At 39.5% G+C, this 16251-nt stretch overlaps 1 protein-coding gene across 3 annotated transcripts in view; it reads left to right on the forward strand.

Annotated features, from left to right (window-relative positions):
* KIN (Kin17 DNA and RNA binding protein) overlaps positions 1 to 14576 on the forward strand; it is a 35569-nt gene extending 20993 nt beyond the window's left edge. For 2 of the 3 annotated variants that reach the window (XM_026454805.2, XM_026454807.2), the window contains 5 exons: positions 1318 to 1447; positions 3839 to 3889; positions 6133 to 6201; positions 7364 to 7463; positions 9861 to 11514. In XM_026454805.2, coding sequence (XP_026310590.1) covers positions 1318 to 1447; positions 3839 to 3889; positions 6133 to 6201; positions 7364 to 7463; positions 9861 to 10027 — 517 coding nt within the window. In that variant the 3' untranslated portion in view covers positions 10028 to 11514. Of the gene's footprint in view, positions 1 to 1317; positions 1448 to 3838; positions 3890 to 6132; positions 6202 to 7363; positions 7464 to 9860; positions 11515 to 13660 lie in introns of those variants that run through there. The other variant, XM_026454806.1, reaches the window with a different exon arrangement.
* The last annotated feature ends 1675 nt before the right edge of the window (positions 14577 to 16251 follow it).

Genomic DNA, 16251 nt, shown 5'->3' on the forward strand with positions numbered 1-16251 from the left:
GGCATGTGCAAATTTTCAGAGGCTCAAACCATAGGGCATGGCTCAGTCAATAGGAAATTGTTCTTAGTGACTGGTGTACATAGAAAGTCACGGATGGTGACTAGAATGGTGTTCTGGGGCCAATGGTGACAATTGTATATTGGCAGTAAAGAATTTAGAATTTACGCTGTCAGCCAGGCGCAGTGGCTCATGCCTGTAATCCCAGCACTTTGGGAGGACAAGGCAGGTGGATCACCTGAGGTCAAGAGTTCAAGACCAGCCTGGCCAACATTGCAAAACCCCGTCTCTACTAAAAATACAAAAATTAGCCAGCGTGGTGGTGCAAGCCTGTAATCCCAGCTACTTGGGAGGCTGAGGCACGAGAATTGCTTGAACCTGGGAGTTGGAGGTTCCAGTGAGCTGAGATCATGCCACTGCACTTCAGCCTGGGCAACAGAGTGAGACACCATCTCAAAAAAAACAAAAAAAAAACATTGTCAACTCTGGGCAGTTGGGAGCAATTAAAAACTGTTACGTAACACGTTGGAATTTTGCTTTACAAAACCAGAACTGAGAGTAACATGCTAGACTTAAATCTGTCATTTGAAAACATGTCATTTAATTACTGCATTTGAGTTAGGAATTGGGTCATGTTATTATCTTCATTTATAGGAAGATTTGAGGCTTAGGAAAGTGAATTACCCCAGGTCCTAATAGAAGTAGCCTGAAACCCTAATCTGCTCAACACCAAAGCCTAAGCTCACTACCATGATTTTACTATACAAAGTATAGGGCCGGGCGCGGTGGCTCAAGCCTGTAATCCCAGCACTTTGGGAGGCCGAGACGGGCGGATCACAAGGTCAGGAGATCGAGACCATCCTGGCTAACACGGTGAAACCCCATCTCTACTAAAATGCAAAAAACTAGCCGGGCAAGATGGCGGGCACCTGTAGTCCCAGCTACTCGGGAGGCTGAGGCAGGAGAATGGTGTGAACCCGGGAGGCAGAGCTTGCAGTGAGCTGAGATCCGGCCACTGCACTCCAGCCTGGGTGACAGAGCGAGACTCCGTCTCAAAAAAAAAAAAAAAAAAAAACAAAGTATAGTAGCACTGACCGAAGGAGTGAGGAGAAGGTATAGAGAGTTAAAGACAGCATGGGTTAAATGCTCACCCAGTGCTGATAGTTCTGTAAGAGATGTGGACAGGTACTCCGTGGTTTTCACTAATCTCCTGTAAATTAATCATGTCACACATTTATTCTATATTGTGAATTTTGTGCATCGTAAAGCATTCGTCTGTGTACGGTTCTTGGTAACAAGCATGATTCTCCTGTTCATCAGTACTCTGGGACCGAGTGCACTGAAGACAATAGGAAGTTCAGCATCAGTGAAACGAAAAGAATCTTCCCAGAGCTCAGCTCAGTCCAAAGAAAAGAAGAAAAAGAAATCTGCACTGGATGAAATCATGGAGGTACAGTTTATGGACTGCATATGGATACCTTAGAACCCAAGGAAAATTAAATCATTTCACCATATATTAGATTAATAGAAAAATAGGAAAATTATCATATGCGGACTAGGGAATAGTGACCTCACTACATACAGTTCCCTGAACCGGAGTTGGAGCCCCTCTAAATAAGTTTGTTTGTTTGTTTTGAGACAGAGTCTTGCCCTGTTCCCCAGGCTGAAGTGCAGTTGGCATGGTCTCGGCTCACTGCAACCTCTGCCTCCCAGGTTCAAATGATTCTCCTGGCTCAGCCTCCCGAGTAGCTGGGATTGCAGTCGCCCACCACCACACCTGGCTAGTTTTTGTATTTTTAGTAGAGATGGGGTTTCACCATGTTGGCCAGGCTGATCTCCAACTCCTGACCTCAAGTCATCCACCCACCTCGACCTCCCAAATGCTAGGATTACAAGTGTGAGCCACCATGCCCCGCCTAAATAGTTTCCTTTTATGCCTCAGGTGCTGTCTTTGAAACTCCCTGTGTAGTTAGGGTCAGTAGAATTCAATTAGAAATTGGAGTCCTCCGTGGTTGGCCTCCCTCCTTCAACCGCTACTCTCCTGTTGACTTTGACTTCCACTTAGCACCTCCGAGCTAGCAAGAGAAACCTGTGACTTTTTTTTTTGTTGCTGTTGTTGTTGTTGAGACAGAGTCTCTCTCTGTTGCCCAGGTCAGAGTGCAGTTGCACAATCTCGGCTCACTGCAGCCTCCGCCTCCCAGGTTCAAGAGATTCTCCTGCCTCAGCCACCTGAGTCGCTGGGATTACAGGCACCTGCCACCATGCCTGGCTAATTTTTTACATTTTTTATAGAGGCAGGATTTCACTATGCTGGCCAGCTGATCTTGAACTCCTGGCCTCAGGTGATCTGCCCACCTCAGCCTCCCAAAGTGCTGGGATTACAAGGTGTGAGCCACTGCCCCCGGCTGGCTGTTCAGTCTTCTCTGTTCCTAGTCCTCACACCATGCAGGACGATCTAAAAAACTTCAAGTAAAATATTAGATGAATATACTATGAAACTGAGTCACTATTACATGCTGCACTTTGTGCAAGGCCCCGGGTCTGTACAGTAGAAAGAAAAACAGTCCTTGTTAGTCATGGAGCTTTCCTTCTAACAACAGAGCTGTTCAGCAGTGAGCCAGTGAATGATCACAAAATGCTGAGCACCAAGGAGGTATGAGGGTAGGGATCCTGTGAACCGTGCCTAGACAGGAACAATTAAGCATCCAAAGGAAAGGCCTATGGGACTGGAGTGCAGCAAGCACATGGTGGCGTCTGAGGTCGGAGAGCCAGGAGGGCCAACACCACAGAGGTCTTACATGCTGTGACAGGGATTTTTTAAATTTAATTTTATTGAAAGTAAAATGGAAAGTCTTCGACCTTCTTTGAATATAATGAATACTAATTTTAGAACATTGTTGAAAAGTTGAAGGATTTAAAATGAGTTTTTTTTCTTTTTTGAGATGGAGTGTGACTCTGTCACCCAGGCTGGAGTGCAGCAGTGTGACCTCGGCTCACTGCAGCCTCCGCCTCACAGGTTCAAGCAATTCTTGTGTCTGGGACTACAGGTGTGCACCACCATGCCTGGCTAATTTTTGTACTTTTAGTAGAGATGGGGTTTCACCATGTTGGCCAGGCTAGTCTCAAACTCCTGACCTCGTGATCCTCCCACCTCGGCCTCCCAAAGTGTTGGGATTACAGCCGTGAGCCACCGTGCCCAGCCTAAAATGAGGTTTCGAATCAACCAAGGGATTATTACATTGTTTGATCCCATTGAAAATTGGTACTTAGGGTTAACTGTAAGCAGTTGAGAAAGAAAAGGATTGGATGTTTTTGCCAAAACAGCCAGCCAGCACTCTTCTTTTGGTCACTCTCAGTTATTTACCTCTTGGTGGTATTTTTCTTCCCTTTCATTCATGAGCTTTACTGTGATTTACAAACAGGGAGCCCCCTGTTTGCTACCAGGCTGTATGCTTAACCATGCTGTGCCACATTGATCTATGCGTTACAATTTTACTGCATGAAAACGTGGCCTCTTTTCCAGCTCCTGACAGTCACATGGGAGAAAGTGGGTGAGGGCAGGTACGGGCTGGTCTTGCAGCTGGAATAGGGGTTGTGTCTATCGGCTTCCTAGGTCAGTTGACTTGCTTTATTACATACTTTTAAAAATGCAAGTTTTTTAAAATCAAAAACTAATGACAATGTTTATTTGTATTTATCAGAGCTTGCAAATTATGTCATTGGTCTTCTGTGTAGTAGAAGACTTCACAGTTTTATGGTGTTATTTTGTTAAATAGAGTAGTATTTTGAAGTCCAATGAGAATTTTAAGGAGATAATTTTCAGACATTATGTGTTCTACAGATTGAAGAGGAAAAGAAAAGAACTGCCCGAACAGACTACTGGCTACAGCCTGTAAGTATTCAGTTGGAGTTTCTTAAGTTCTAAATGTATGTTTAAGTGAGTGATTTAACTAGCATTTAGTATAAGTAACTAAACTTTTCAAACATGTATAATCTATATAGATAGAGTTAGTTATAACTTGTAATAAATTTTCTTTCTATTAGATCTTTAATTACTGGTTGCACTTCTATTGGAGGGTTACTTCATGCTTATAGACTAATGTTCCTTAAGTTTGGTGCTAAACTTATTTATGGACATCTTGAATTTGAGCCAGAAATTTTCAATTTTTGCTATAAGACAAAAGGTTGTGTTTTCAGAAATGAGTAGAACTATAAATGCTCAAGTGTTGGTTTTCAGTTTACAACTTACTGAAACTAGAATTGTCCATTTATTAATAGGTACATTGTGGAGAAAAGCAAGTTTTAATTTTACAAACTCAAGGGAGTTTTATATTTTATTGCTTATTTATTAATTTATTATTGTTTTTAAAAATAGTTTTTAAACATTTAGCAATATTATTAAATGATTATTTATTGATGCTCTATTTTAGACTTACTGAGATGTGACATTTTCATAAAACCTTCAGAGTGTCTTATTCTTTTTTTTATTTTTAAATAGAGACAAGGTCTTGCTCTATTGACCAGGCTGGTCTCAAACTCCTGGCTTCAAGCGATCCTCCCACCTCAGCTTCCAGAGTAGCTAGGACTACAAGCATGCACCACTAATGCCCTGCTGATTTTTGTGTTTTTCGTAGAGACGAGGTTTTACTCTGTTGCCCAGGCTGGTCAACATAGCAGCCTCAAGTGATCCTCCTGCCTCAGCTTCCCAGCATGTCAGGATTTACTGGCCTGAGCCACTAAATGGTCTTTTTTTTTTTTTGAGACGGAGTTTTGCTCTTGTTGCCCATGTTGGAGTGCAATGGTGCCATCTCAGCTCACTACAGTCTCCACCTCCTGGGTTCAAGCTATCTCCTGCCTCAGCCTCCCTAATAGCTGAGGTTACAGGCATGGGCCACCATGCCCGGCTCATTTTGTATTTTTAGTAAAGATGGGATTTCTCCATGTTGGTCAGGCTGGTCTCAAACTCCAGACCTCAGGTGATCCACCTGCCTCGGCCTCCCAAAGTGCTGAGATTACAGAGATGAGCCACCGCGCCCAGCCCACTGTGCTTAATTTTTAAACTCAGAAAGGAAATATTTTTCACAGCTCTACTATGGGCAAGGGCCAGTAAGTACAGTGGTATAATGAATTATCTTCCAATGACTGGAGTGTGAACCCATGAGAGCCTTTGAGAAGTTAGCCCAGAAAATAGCATGGCTAAATTGGAGAAGTTGTTTTGGTATTAACTGGCTTCATTTAGAAAGTCTTAAAAGAGAGACTTCCTTAAACATATCTTTCTACTATTAAATACCCTCTCCCCAAAGTCCTTCCTGAAGTTTTGTTAGTATGATTTTAAGCATGGCTTTATGAAGTACTCGCGATCATCTCTGATATATTCACTTGAAGTAGAAAATATAGAATCTCTGCAGTGAATATTGCATTGTTAGGCAATTTAACTTTCCTTATTAGCTCTTAGACAGCTAATCCAATTTTTCAGCTTTCCTGAAAAAATCAGGAAAAAATGGTAAAGAAGCAAACTCCAAATTCATTAATAGGAAATACGTCCAGATTTTCCTCCCATTTGAGAATTAGATGCTCAGAAGAACAATACCTTTAGCTATAACTAATCTGGAGGAATCCCATTTGTATCAAAATTCAGAGCAACCTAATGAGAAAGGGGCATTGTGAGAACTGTCCTGCATAAGCTCGAAGGCTCAGTGCCTTGCAGTTTCCAGTGAGTCTCTTGCAATCTGAGTTTTTATCAGCAGTGAACACCTGAACACCTCAGTGCTTTTCACTTCCTGCAATGGAGAGAAAGAAACTATCTACAAGAGACATAAAGTACTAGAGTTGAGATTCACCAATAACAGTCCTAGATTTCCAGAACTCTTCAATGTAGAAATCAAACATTTTATATATACATGTGTATGTTTTTTTCCTCTTGCTAACCATGATGAACAGAAAGGGGAAGAATGAATAAAAGATTGCTAAGGAAATGTTTGCCGTTGTTGGGAAGGCAGAGAACTCCAGCATTTCTTATTTGGCAGGGCAGTTACATTTTCCTGTGGTTTTGGGTGAACATAGTTTAAAAGGAAGAAGTAAATAAACGATCACTTCTGTCTTTCCTTTCATCTTTTTTTTGTTGTTATTTTCTAGGAAATTATTGTGAAAATTATAACCAAAAAACTGGGAGAGAAATATCATAAGAAAAAGGGTATCGTTAAGGTAAGGACATGCAATTATGAATGGAATTTGTGAAAAAAGCTTGGGTCACTAAGTGAAGCTATTTTGGTATTTCTTGAAAATCAAGTCCTGGTAGCAGAAGTACTGTGTCTAAAATTCTTGATTATCCCATGAAATGGAAGCTGAATTCATGATTGTTGGAGAAATATTTCTTTTTCATCCATAGTTTATACTCAACGTTGATCTGTTTTCTTACTAGGACAGATAGTACGTGTGAAGTCCCATCAGCACCTCTTCAAACCCTCAGCATGCATTGCCTTGCTTGTCGTAAAATGTATTTTATTTTTTAATCATAGGCCATATATTAAAAGTAATGGCAAAAACTGCAATTACTTTTACACCAGCCTAATAATTATACTGTCAAGGTCTCACGAGGACTTCTTGTGTTTTGCTTGAGAGACCACCTTTTGGCTACTCTGGTATTTTATTTATTTTTATTTTTATTTTTGAGACAGAGTCTGGCTCTGTTGTCCAGGCTAGAGTGCAGTGGTACGAACTTGGCTCACTGCAACCATCACCTCCTGGGTTCCAGTGATTCTCCTGCCTCAGCCTCCCAAGTAGCTGGGATTACAGGCACCCGCCACCACTCCTGGCTAACTTTTGTATTTTTAGTAGAGATGGAATTTCACCAAGTTGGCCGAGCTGGTCTCGAACTCCTGACCTTAGGTGATCCACCCGCCTCAGCCTCCCAAAGTACTGGGATTACAGGCATGAGCCACTGCACCCGGCCTACTCTGAGATTTTAAAGTTTGTGTCAATATTCTAGGCCTTTTCTCCCTTTTTGCCTTTCCTAAATTTAGTTTTATTTTAGCACCCAGCCTTTTTCATGCCTGTTGCCCTTCTTCCACTGTACACTAAGCTAGGCAAAACTACCCCTCTTGTTAGATTTCTTAAAGTCTTATTCCAGGACCACCAATCTGTTATTCTTTCCCGATGAAAATCTTTACTAAGCTTTGAATTGAGTTCTTTATTGAGAACCATAGACTGGGAAATCATGTATGGAATCTAGAAAATAGTGTCATTTATAGAAGGAGTTACTCTTATCTTTTCATTGATATTTTGTCTTCATTTCACTTACTTTTGTCCTTTTAAATGAGTGTGCACTTATTTCTTCTATTATAAAAGTGTTCATTTTACATGACAGGAAGTAATTGACAAATACACAGCTGTTGTGAAGATGATTGATTCTGGAGACAAGCTGAAACTTGACCAGACTCATTTAGAGACAGTAATTCCAGCACCAGGTAAATCTGTTTGCAGACCATTTAATACATATGCCATCAAAATGAGAAGTTCCATTCTTAAACCACTGTATTTTGACAGTGCTTGATGGTTGTAGTTATTTTTCTGTCTTGGCAACATTAACTGCCAGCGTAACTCATCTCTGTTTGGATTCAAGGGCATCGTAGTTTACTGGCTTCCTGGTGAAGCTGTTTTGTGGCGTCAATGGATTTTCCTTTCCTGGAATACTTTTTCTTTTTTTCCTGAAGCAAAACATAGATGTATATGGATAGCATTTGTTATATTAGGCTTATGGTTATAGGTGGAGAATCTCTCATCTGAAATGCCTGGACTTTCACTCAGAAGTGTTTCCAATTTTGGATTTTGGAATATTTGCGTATACATAATTGGGTATCTTGGGGTTGGAACCCATGTCTTAACACAAAATTGATTTATATTTTATTTTATTTTTATTTATTTATTCATTTTTGAGACACAGTTTCACTCTGTCACCCAGGCTGGAGTGTAGTGGCACGATCTTGACTCACTGCAACCTTCACTTCCCAAGTCAAGCAATTCTCCTGCCTTAGCTTCCCAAGTACCTGGGACTACAGGCATGCACCACCACATCCAGCTAATTTTTGTATTTTTAGTAAAGACAGGGCTTCACCATGTTAGCCAAGCTGGTCTCGAACTCCTGATCTCAAGTTATGCACCCACCTCAGCCTCTCAAAGGACTGGAATTGCAGGCGTGAGCCACCGCACCCAGCCTCATTTATGTTTTATATACACCTTACACACATGACCTGAAGGTAATTTTATACAATATTTTGAATAATTTTGATTGCATCTTTCTTGACAGTGACCTGTCACTGGAGGTCAGGTGTGGAATTTTCCACTTGTGGCATGATGTCAGCACTCAAAAGATTTTAGATTTTGGAGCTTTTCAAATTTTGGGTTTTAAGATTAGGGATGTTCAACCTGTAATGTATTGGTTTAGCTCTCTGCGATAGTCAAGTGAAAGTCTGTGTTATTTTGCTTTCTTTCCCCCCTTAGTTGTCTTTGCCTTCTGGAAACTTATCCGTATCTGAGTACAAACACTTCTTTGACCAGGTTGTTTGCTTCTGACTCAGAATCTTCCTGGGGGGTGTCATTGCCAATGTAGTGATAACATCAGTCCATGGAACTTCCAATTACCATATTCTTTATTCTTTTTTCTCCTAAAGTAAAATTTTTTTTTACAAATTAGAGAAACTTGTGTTAGCTTTATTGTGGTAGAATTGATGTACAATAAATCACACATATGTAAAGTATACAATTTGGTAAGTTTGAATGTTGCCTACTTCATAAAACCATCACTGCAATCAAGATGATGGATAAATCCCCTCATTTCGCTCTATAATCCCTCCCTCCTACCTTCTGCTCCTACGTCCCCCGTCTTCTTCGGCATCTGCTGACATGCTTTCTGTCACTATAATTCAGTTCTTATTTTTCTAGAATTTTATATAAATTAAATTTCTATAAATATAAATGTGTCCTGTTTTCTGGTCTGGCTACTTTTACTCAGCGTAATTATTTTGGATTCACCTATGTGGTGGCATGTATCTGTAGTTCATTCTTTTTTCTTGCTATATGTCATTGTATGGATATGCAGTATTCCCCCCTTATCCTATACCTTCCAAGACCACCAGTGAATGCCTGAAACCATGGATAGTACCAAACTATATATACTATGTGTTTTTCCTACATACATACCTATAGTAAAGTTTAACTTATGAATTAGGCACAGTAAAAGATTGAGAATAATAACTAATAATAAAAGAGCAATTATAATAATATACTATAATAAAAGTCATGTGAATGTGGTCTCTTTCTCTCAAAATATTTTATTGTACTGTATACACCTATTTTTGGACCGCGCTGACTGAGAGTAACCAAAACCTGGGATAAGGGGGGACTCCTGTACCACTTTGTTTACCCAGTTATCTGTTGATAGACATTTGGCTTATTTACAGCTTTTGGCTATTAAAACTACTGTGAACATATATGTGCAAAGCTTTGTGTGGATATCTGGTTTCTTTTTTCTTGGGTGAATACATAGAATGGCTCAGTCACATGGTAGGTATAACTTTAAAGTTTTGTAAAACTGCCAAACCATCTTATGCATTTTGCAAAGAGACAAAGTAACCTAAATTTTTTCGGATTACTTCTGGACTCTGAACATTTTCTCCAAGTACCTTATATTCCTTGCAGTCTAAAAGTAAAACATCTCAAAAAAAAAGAGAGAACTTCTAAGAAAAAGGGTTTTGTTTTGTATTATGTTTATTAAGTGTAGTACATTTTTGTACATTGCTGTAACAAGTTAGAAGAAAAATGGAGATATTTCTTCACATTAATTTTTATATTCTTTTCCATCATAGGAAAAAGAATTCTAGTTTTAAATGGAGGCTACAGAGGAAATGAAGGTACCCTTGAATCCATCAATGAGAAGACTTTTTCAGCTACTATCATCATTGAAACTGTAAGTTTGTTTATACAAAGACAGAAATTTCAAAATGCTTTAAAAATGTGCCATAGTGTTTTCTAATTGGATTGTTCTTTATTTTAGAATTTGAGTTTTTTATTAGCCTTGTATCCTATTTGGAAATCTGTAAGCTTATTTTCTCTAATGACTGTACCATTGCTAAAGTATTTTATTTTCTGATTACAAAAGAAATGTTACTCATGCTTAAAACCTGAAAAATATATTTTAATTTAATATAAATAAATAATTATAAAAATCATAATCCCCATTAATATTTTGGTCTGTTCCTTTCCAATCTTGGTGTTTTATGAAAGTGTGTATAATAGGTACCGTTTGTATCCTTTTTTCCCCTCATATTGAATATAAAACTCAATTTGGCATAGTGAAGTTAGTGGGGGAAGTATAGTCATTGTCAAGAGGAAGGGAACCACAGAGGTCACCCACTTTTTTAAATGTCTTCCCTTTTTTCATAAAGGATTTAAGGTAGCAGAGATCAATACAGTGATTTAAAGAACTCTGACATACAAACAAAGTTGGTTATTGACTTAGAACTGATATTTCACTGACAGGTCTGTGACTGAGGCCCGAGATATCTTCAGAAAGAAAGTTTCCTTTTAAAACTCTGAACTACTGCACTGCATATCTTTGATGCTAAACAAAAGAATTTTTCATCTCCAGTACAGTCCGTTTTAGTATTTCTGGGGGAGCTTGGGAGTAATAGATCACTAAGGGAGTTTAATGAAAGTTTAGACTCTTCAAAACGTTGCACATAATTTGCTAAATTTTCTTTGTTCTCTTGGGGAGTTTATAGGACCCCTAAGCCCATGGGCCTGTTAGAGGATATGTGTCTAGGAAGGTTTTCTGGAAAAATCATTTAGGTCCTTATTTGAGAGAATTCTCCTTTCAGTAAATCAAACTTTTCTTTTTTTTTTTTCTTTCTGATCCTGACAATGCTAACCTAGAAACTGTTACTTGCTAACTGTTACTCACTAATGTAAACTAAGGGGAAAAAAGGGAAAAAGGACTCTTACTTGGCATTGAGGAACGTGTGAGTCTGACTAAATTAGCAGATTGAGTTTTAACAAAAAACTCTAAGATTTTCTCTGACTCCGTCAGCATAAAGCAATAGAACATCCAGTATTTCCTTGACAACTTGCTTATCCTTCCCTTATTAATTTCTTTTTTTTTTTTTTTTTGCATGGACCATGCATGAAACTTACCTTACTAATTCCATAGCGCTATCAAATGCAGATCCTGTTTCATGTTTTCATCTCAGGGAAACACAAAACAACTGATTACTGTTGAGGCTGTGTTGAGTTCCATCTTGATACCTTTGGTTTGCAGGTTGTGTCCATTCATCAAAAGCTAATTTCTCACCTTCTGCACTGTAGACCCAGTTTCATCTTCTGTACTGAGGTAGAACTTAGGAGCAAATCCACATGAAAAGCCTTTCTGTTTGATTGCAAAGCAACATGTAGTTCTTTTAGAAGAGGGAATCTACCAGCTGGGCATGGTGGCTCAACCCTGTAACCCAGCACTTTGGGAGGCCAAGGGGGATGGATCACCTGAGGTCAGGAGTTCGAGACCAGCCTGGCCAACATGGAGAAACCCCATCTCCACTAAAAGTGCAAAAATTAGCTGGGCACGGTGGCAAATGCCTATAGTCCCAGCTCGGGAGATAGAGGCAGGAGAATCACTTGAACCTGGGAGGCAGAGGTTGCAGTGAGCTGAGATTGTGCCACTTCAGCCTGGGTGACAGAGCAAGACTCCATCTCAAAAAAAAAAGGGGAATCTATCTCCTAATTTTTTTTTCTACTGTTCTTCAAGCTGTCCTCATTTAAAAAAAAAAACAAAACAATCTCTGTATGTGCATGTGTCACCACTTGAACTTTGCAAGTGGTTATTTTTATGATTTCTGGCACCTTAAGTTTTCATGTCATTGGTAATGTTTGAAATTTATGCATATATTAAGCAGATTTTTAACACCTAATAAATTGTTCCTAAATAGCCTCTGCTTTTTAGCTATTTGCCGTATAAACCCAAATGTCTGGCTCCCTTCTTATTCTCCAGATTTGTGGTTCTTATCAGAAAAATGCAGTTGACCATAGAGCATTAAACGCGATAATGAAAAATCCAACCTAGGTTATACTTTATCTGGGAACTTAATTCCTTTAAATGTAATAATTATTTGTTGTTAAGGGAAGCAGTAAAAAATTGTTAAAATCTCACTTCCAGGGTTAGGGTCATCATCATCGTCATCAATATCGTCGTCGTCATCACATTATATTTTGCAAGGGAAAGGATTAACTGTCAAATTTTATTTTTATTTTATTTTATTTATTTATTTTCAAGACGGAGTCTCACTCTGTCGACCAGGCTGGAGTGCAATGGCGCGATCTCAGCTCACTGCAGCCTCCGCCTCCGGGTTCAAGAAATTCTTCTGCTACAGCCTCCCGAGTAGCTGGGATTACAGGTGTGTGCCACCACACCCAGCTAATTTTTATATTTTTAGTAGAGATGGGGTTTTACTATGTCAGTCAGGCTGGTCTCATACTCCTGACCTCAGTTATCTACCCGCCTCGGCCTCCCAAAGTGCTGAGATTACAGACGTGAGCACTGTGCCCGACCCAACTCTCAAATTTTAAACAAAAGATTAAATAATAATTAGAGTTGAAAATTATTGAGCTCTCACTCCTATTAAATTCCAGGTCTAGTCACTTTATATGGAATGACTCATTTATGTTTCCCAGCAACCCAATCATACAGACATTACTATCATTTCCACTGGGAGATAGTGGGGCAGAGAGAGGAAACTGAAGGACGGAGAGGTTAAATCAGTTGTTCAAAGTGAGATTTGAACTTGGGGAGTGTGGGTCCACAGCCCATATTCTCTGTGTTCCCAGGTTATATCCGCTTTAGTGATAGAAGATATCTTTCATTAATTACGTTTTCCTCTTTCTCTTTTTGTTCGATATGAAAGAAGAAAATAAATTTAAAGTTGGACTCTTTTTATAATCTAGACCAGTGTAACTATCACAGCCAACCTCGACAAACATGAGTATCTGTAATGCTTACAAAATGATATTTCCTATAAAAAAAAAGAAAACCCCAAATGGACAATGGCACAAACATGGTAGAAGTTAACGTTTCACTCTAAAAACCCCAAATGGGTTTTTTTCATCAGGCAACTCTTTTCTAAGAGGTGATTTGTGACCCAGGGTCCTTCCAGCTAGTGGCTCTACTGCCCTCAAGTGGCATCTCCAGTTGCCGTGTCTGTGTGCATGGGGCAGGCAAAAGGAGCTTGGCAGATTGTGTTTCGGGGATAGCACGTTTGGACCATCACTTCTGTTTGCTTCTATGGGCTTGGAGCTCCATGCATGGCCACAGCTAACCACAAGGGAGCTAGGAAATTAGCTATTTATCCAGGAAGCAGAGGAGATACTGAACAGCTAGCGGGTTTCTGCCACAATATCTATTGATAACGTATGTCAGATGTCACAGAAGAAAATATGGATTTTCTTAATGAGGATGCCATAGATTCTTCTTAAAATTCATAGATATATACAAATGTTAACTATCTTAATGATATTTTAGGGATACAGAAAAGGCAAATTTGTATCCATAAGTATGGTGTCATTTTTTTGTCTTTTAGGAATGTGTGTTTTTAACCTTCTTTTAAATTATTTTAATTTGTAGGGCCCTTTAAAAGGACGCAGAGTGGAAGGAATTCAATATGAAGACTTTTCTAAACTCGCCTGAGTTTGAAAATGTGTTAACAATACATTAAAATCTTAAAGCATCAAATTGGTGTTCGCCAGGGCATTATGAGACTCTACTGTGTTAGGGTATTCTTTTGTATTAAAAAAACAGGTTTTTGAAAATATTTCTGTATAGTTGTTCAGCTAAACTTTGAGAACAATTTAATTATGTCTCATGAAGTATCAAAACTATGTAATTTTTTCCTTGTTATTTTTGTTTCCTTTGTAATTTACTTGAAGAATTTATATCTTCATTAAAGAATGTTATTATAAAGTGTTTTATATATGACAATTTAGAATCATGTAATTGGAGGAAATCCTTCATACACTCTAAATTTATATTTTCAGTAGTAGAGTAGTAAAGTTGAACTACAAGTGTAATTAAATTTTAAATGTAAAACTATAAATATAGAAGCAGCTTTATTGTGGTAATAATTCATATACCATACAGACCACTCATTTAAAATATACATACAATTCAGTGGTTTTTAGTATATTTGCAGAGTTGTGCAACCATCACCACTGTCTGATTTTAAAACACTTTCATACCCCAAAATGAAGCCCTGTAATAGTCAATTGCTATTTTTCCCCTCTGCCCTAGCCCTAGGCAGCCACTAATGTACTTTCCATCTCTATGGATTTCCCTTTCTGGACATTTCTTATAAATGAAATCATATAATACATGATCTTTTATGACTAGCTTCTTACACTTAGCATCATGTTTTCAAGGTTTATCCATGTGGTAGCATGTGGGCCTGCTTCATTTGTTTTTATGGCTGCGTAATATTCTACTGTATGGATATACCGTATTTTGTTTATCCATTCGTCAGTTGATAAACATTTGGATTGTTTCTGCTTTTTGGCTAATGTGAATAATGCTGCCACGATCATCCATTTACAGGATTTTATGTGAACAGAAGCTTTTGATTCTGCCAAACTCTTCCAGAGCAGCTCTACCATTTTACAGTCCCACCAGCAATGTTGAACTATACAGTTTTATTTGTTTTTAGTTTTTGTACTTTTAGAGACAGGGTCTCACTACTTTACCCAGGCTGCTCTCAAACTCCTGAGCTCAAGTGATCCTCCTGCCTCAGCCTCCCAAAGTGCTAGGATTGCAAGCGTGAGCCACGGCACCCTGCCTAACTGTACAGTTTGAAATAAGTAGGGCAGTCTATTATTAGGGAATGCAAAAGACAGGAAACTCACACTTGCCTGTGCCAAAGGAAAAGAAGAGAAGGGATATTTATGGTGCACATGACTGAAAGGAGCAGACGCTAGCTTCCAAGGCAGTGGGACCAGGTGTCAACAGCCTTCCCAGGCTTGCACTCTGTCTCTGACTTCCTGTGCTGGCTCTCTACATTTACATTCTTGGGCACTCGAGGTTTACATCTTACCCTTCAGCAGCACCAGGAAGAGAGAGATGATCTATCTTTTCTTTTTCTTTTTTTTCTTTTTTTGAGACGCAGTCTCACTCCATTGCCCAGGCTGGAGTGCAGTGGCACAATCTCGGCTCACTGCAACCCCTACCTCCCAGGTTCAAGCCATTCTCCAGCCTCAGCCTCCTGAGTAGCTTGGACTACAGGCATGTGCCACCACGCCCAGCTAATTTTTGTAATTTTAGTAGAGACGAGGTTTCACCATGTTGGCCAGGATGGTCTCGATCTCCTGACCTTGTGATCTGCCTGCCTCGGCCTCCCAAAGTGCTGGGATTACAGGCATGAGCCACCGTGCCTGACCTCTTTTTTTTTTTTTTCTTTTTTGAGATAAGGTCTTGCTCTGTCACCCAGCCTGGAGTGCAGTAGCACAATCATGGCTGACTGCAGCCTCGTCCTCCTGGGCTTAGGTCATTGATTCTCCCACCTCAGCCTCCCGAGTAGCTGGGACTACAGGCATGCACTACCATGCCTGGCTAATTTTTTTGCTTTTTAGTAGAGGCAAGGTCTTGCAATGTTGCCCAGGCTGGTCTCAAACTCTTGAGCTCAAGCAGTCTTCCTCCTCGGCCTCCTAAAGTGTTATGATTACAGGCGTGTGAGCTACCACGCCTTGCCTGAGTTGATCTTCTATAAGAGTTCAAACAAACAACAGACCACACCAGGATGATCACTTCAAACATGAGGATGGGAATATGCTGACGTTAGACACAGGTACGGTGCCAACCCCTGGGATATCTCTCTTTAATTGAGAGTCAGGGAGGGCTGACAGCTTCTATTCTCAGAAGGTGGGAGAACATATGCTGTTAGCAGAAATGTAAGAGGCAGTAAAGAAATACTAGCAGGATGATGTCAGTAGCTTTACAGAAAATGTTCTTCAGGGATGAATTAAGATTTTTTCCAAGTAACCTGACAGCATAGTATGCAAAGCAACTGGGTTTTGGGTGTGGGCAGTCTTTAGATCAAATTCTGGCAGTTCTGTTCATTAGCTTTGTAATATTAGAATGTTAATGTTCTTGAATTGCGATGTTTTTAATGTATAAATTGTCAAAATGTTTTTCTGCAGGGTTGGTGTGAGACCTACAGAAAATACATATAA

Source organism: Piliocolobus tephrosceles, chromosome 9 (genome assembly GCF_002776525.5).
Source record: "Piliocolobus tephrosceles isolate RC106 chromosome 9, ASM277652v3, whole genome shotgun sequence".
NCBI classification, from domain to species: Eukaryota; Metazoa; Chordata; class Mammalia; order Primates; family Cercopithecidae; genus Piliocolobus; species Piliocolobus tephrosceles.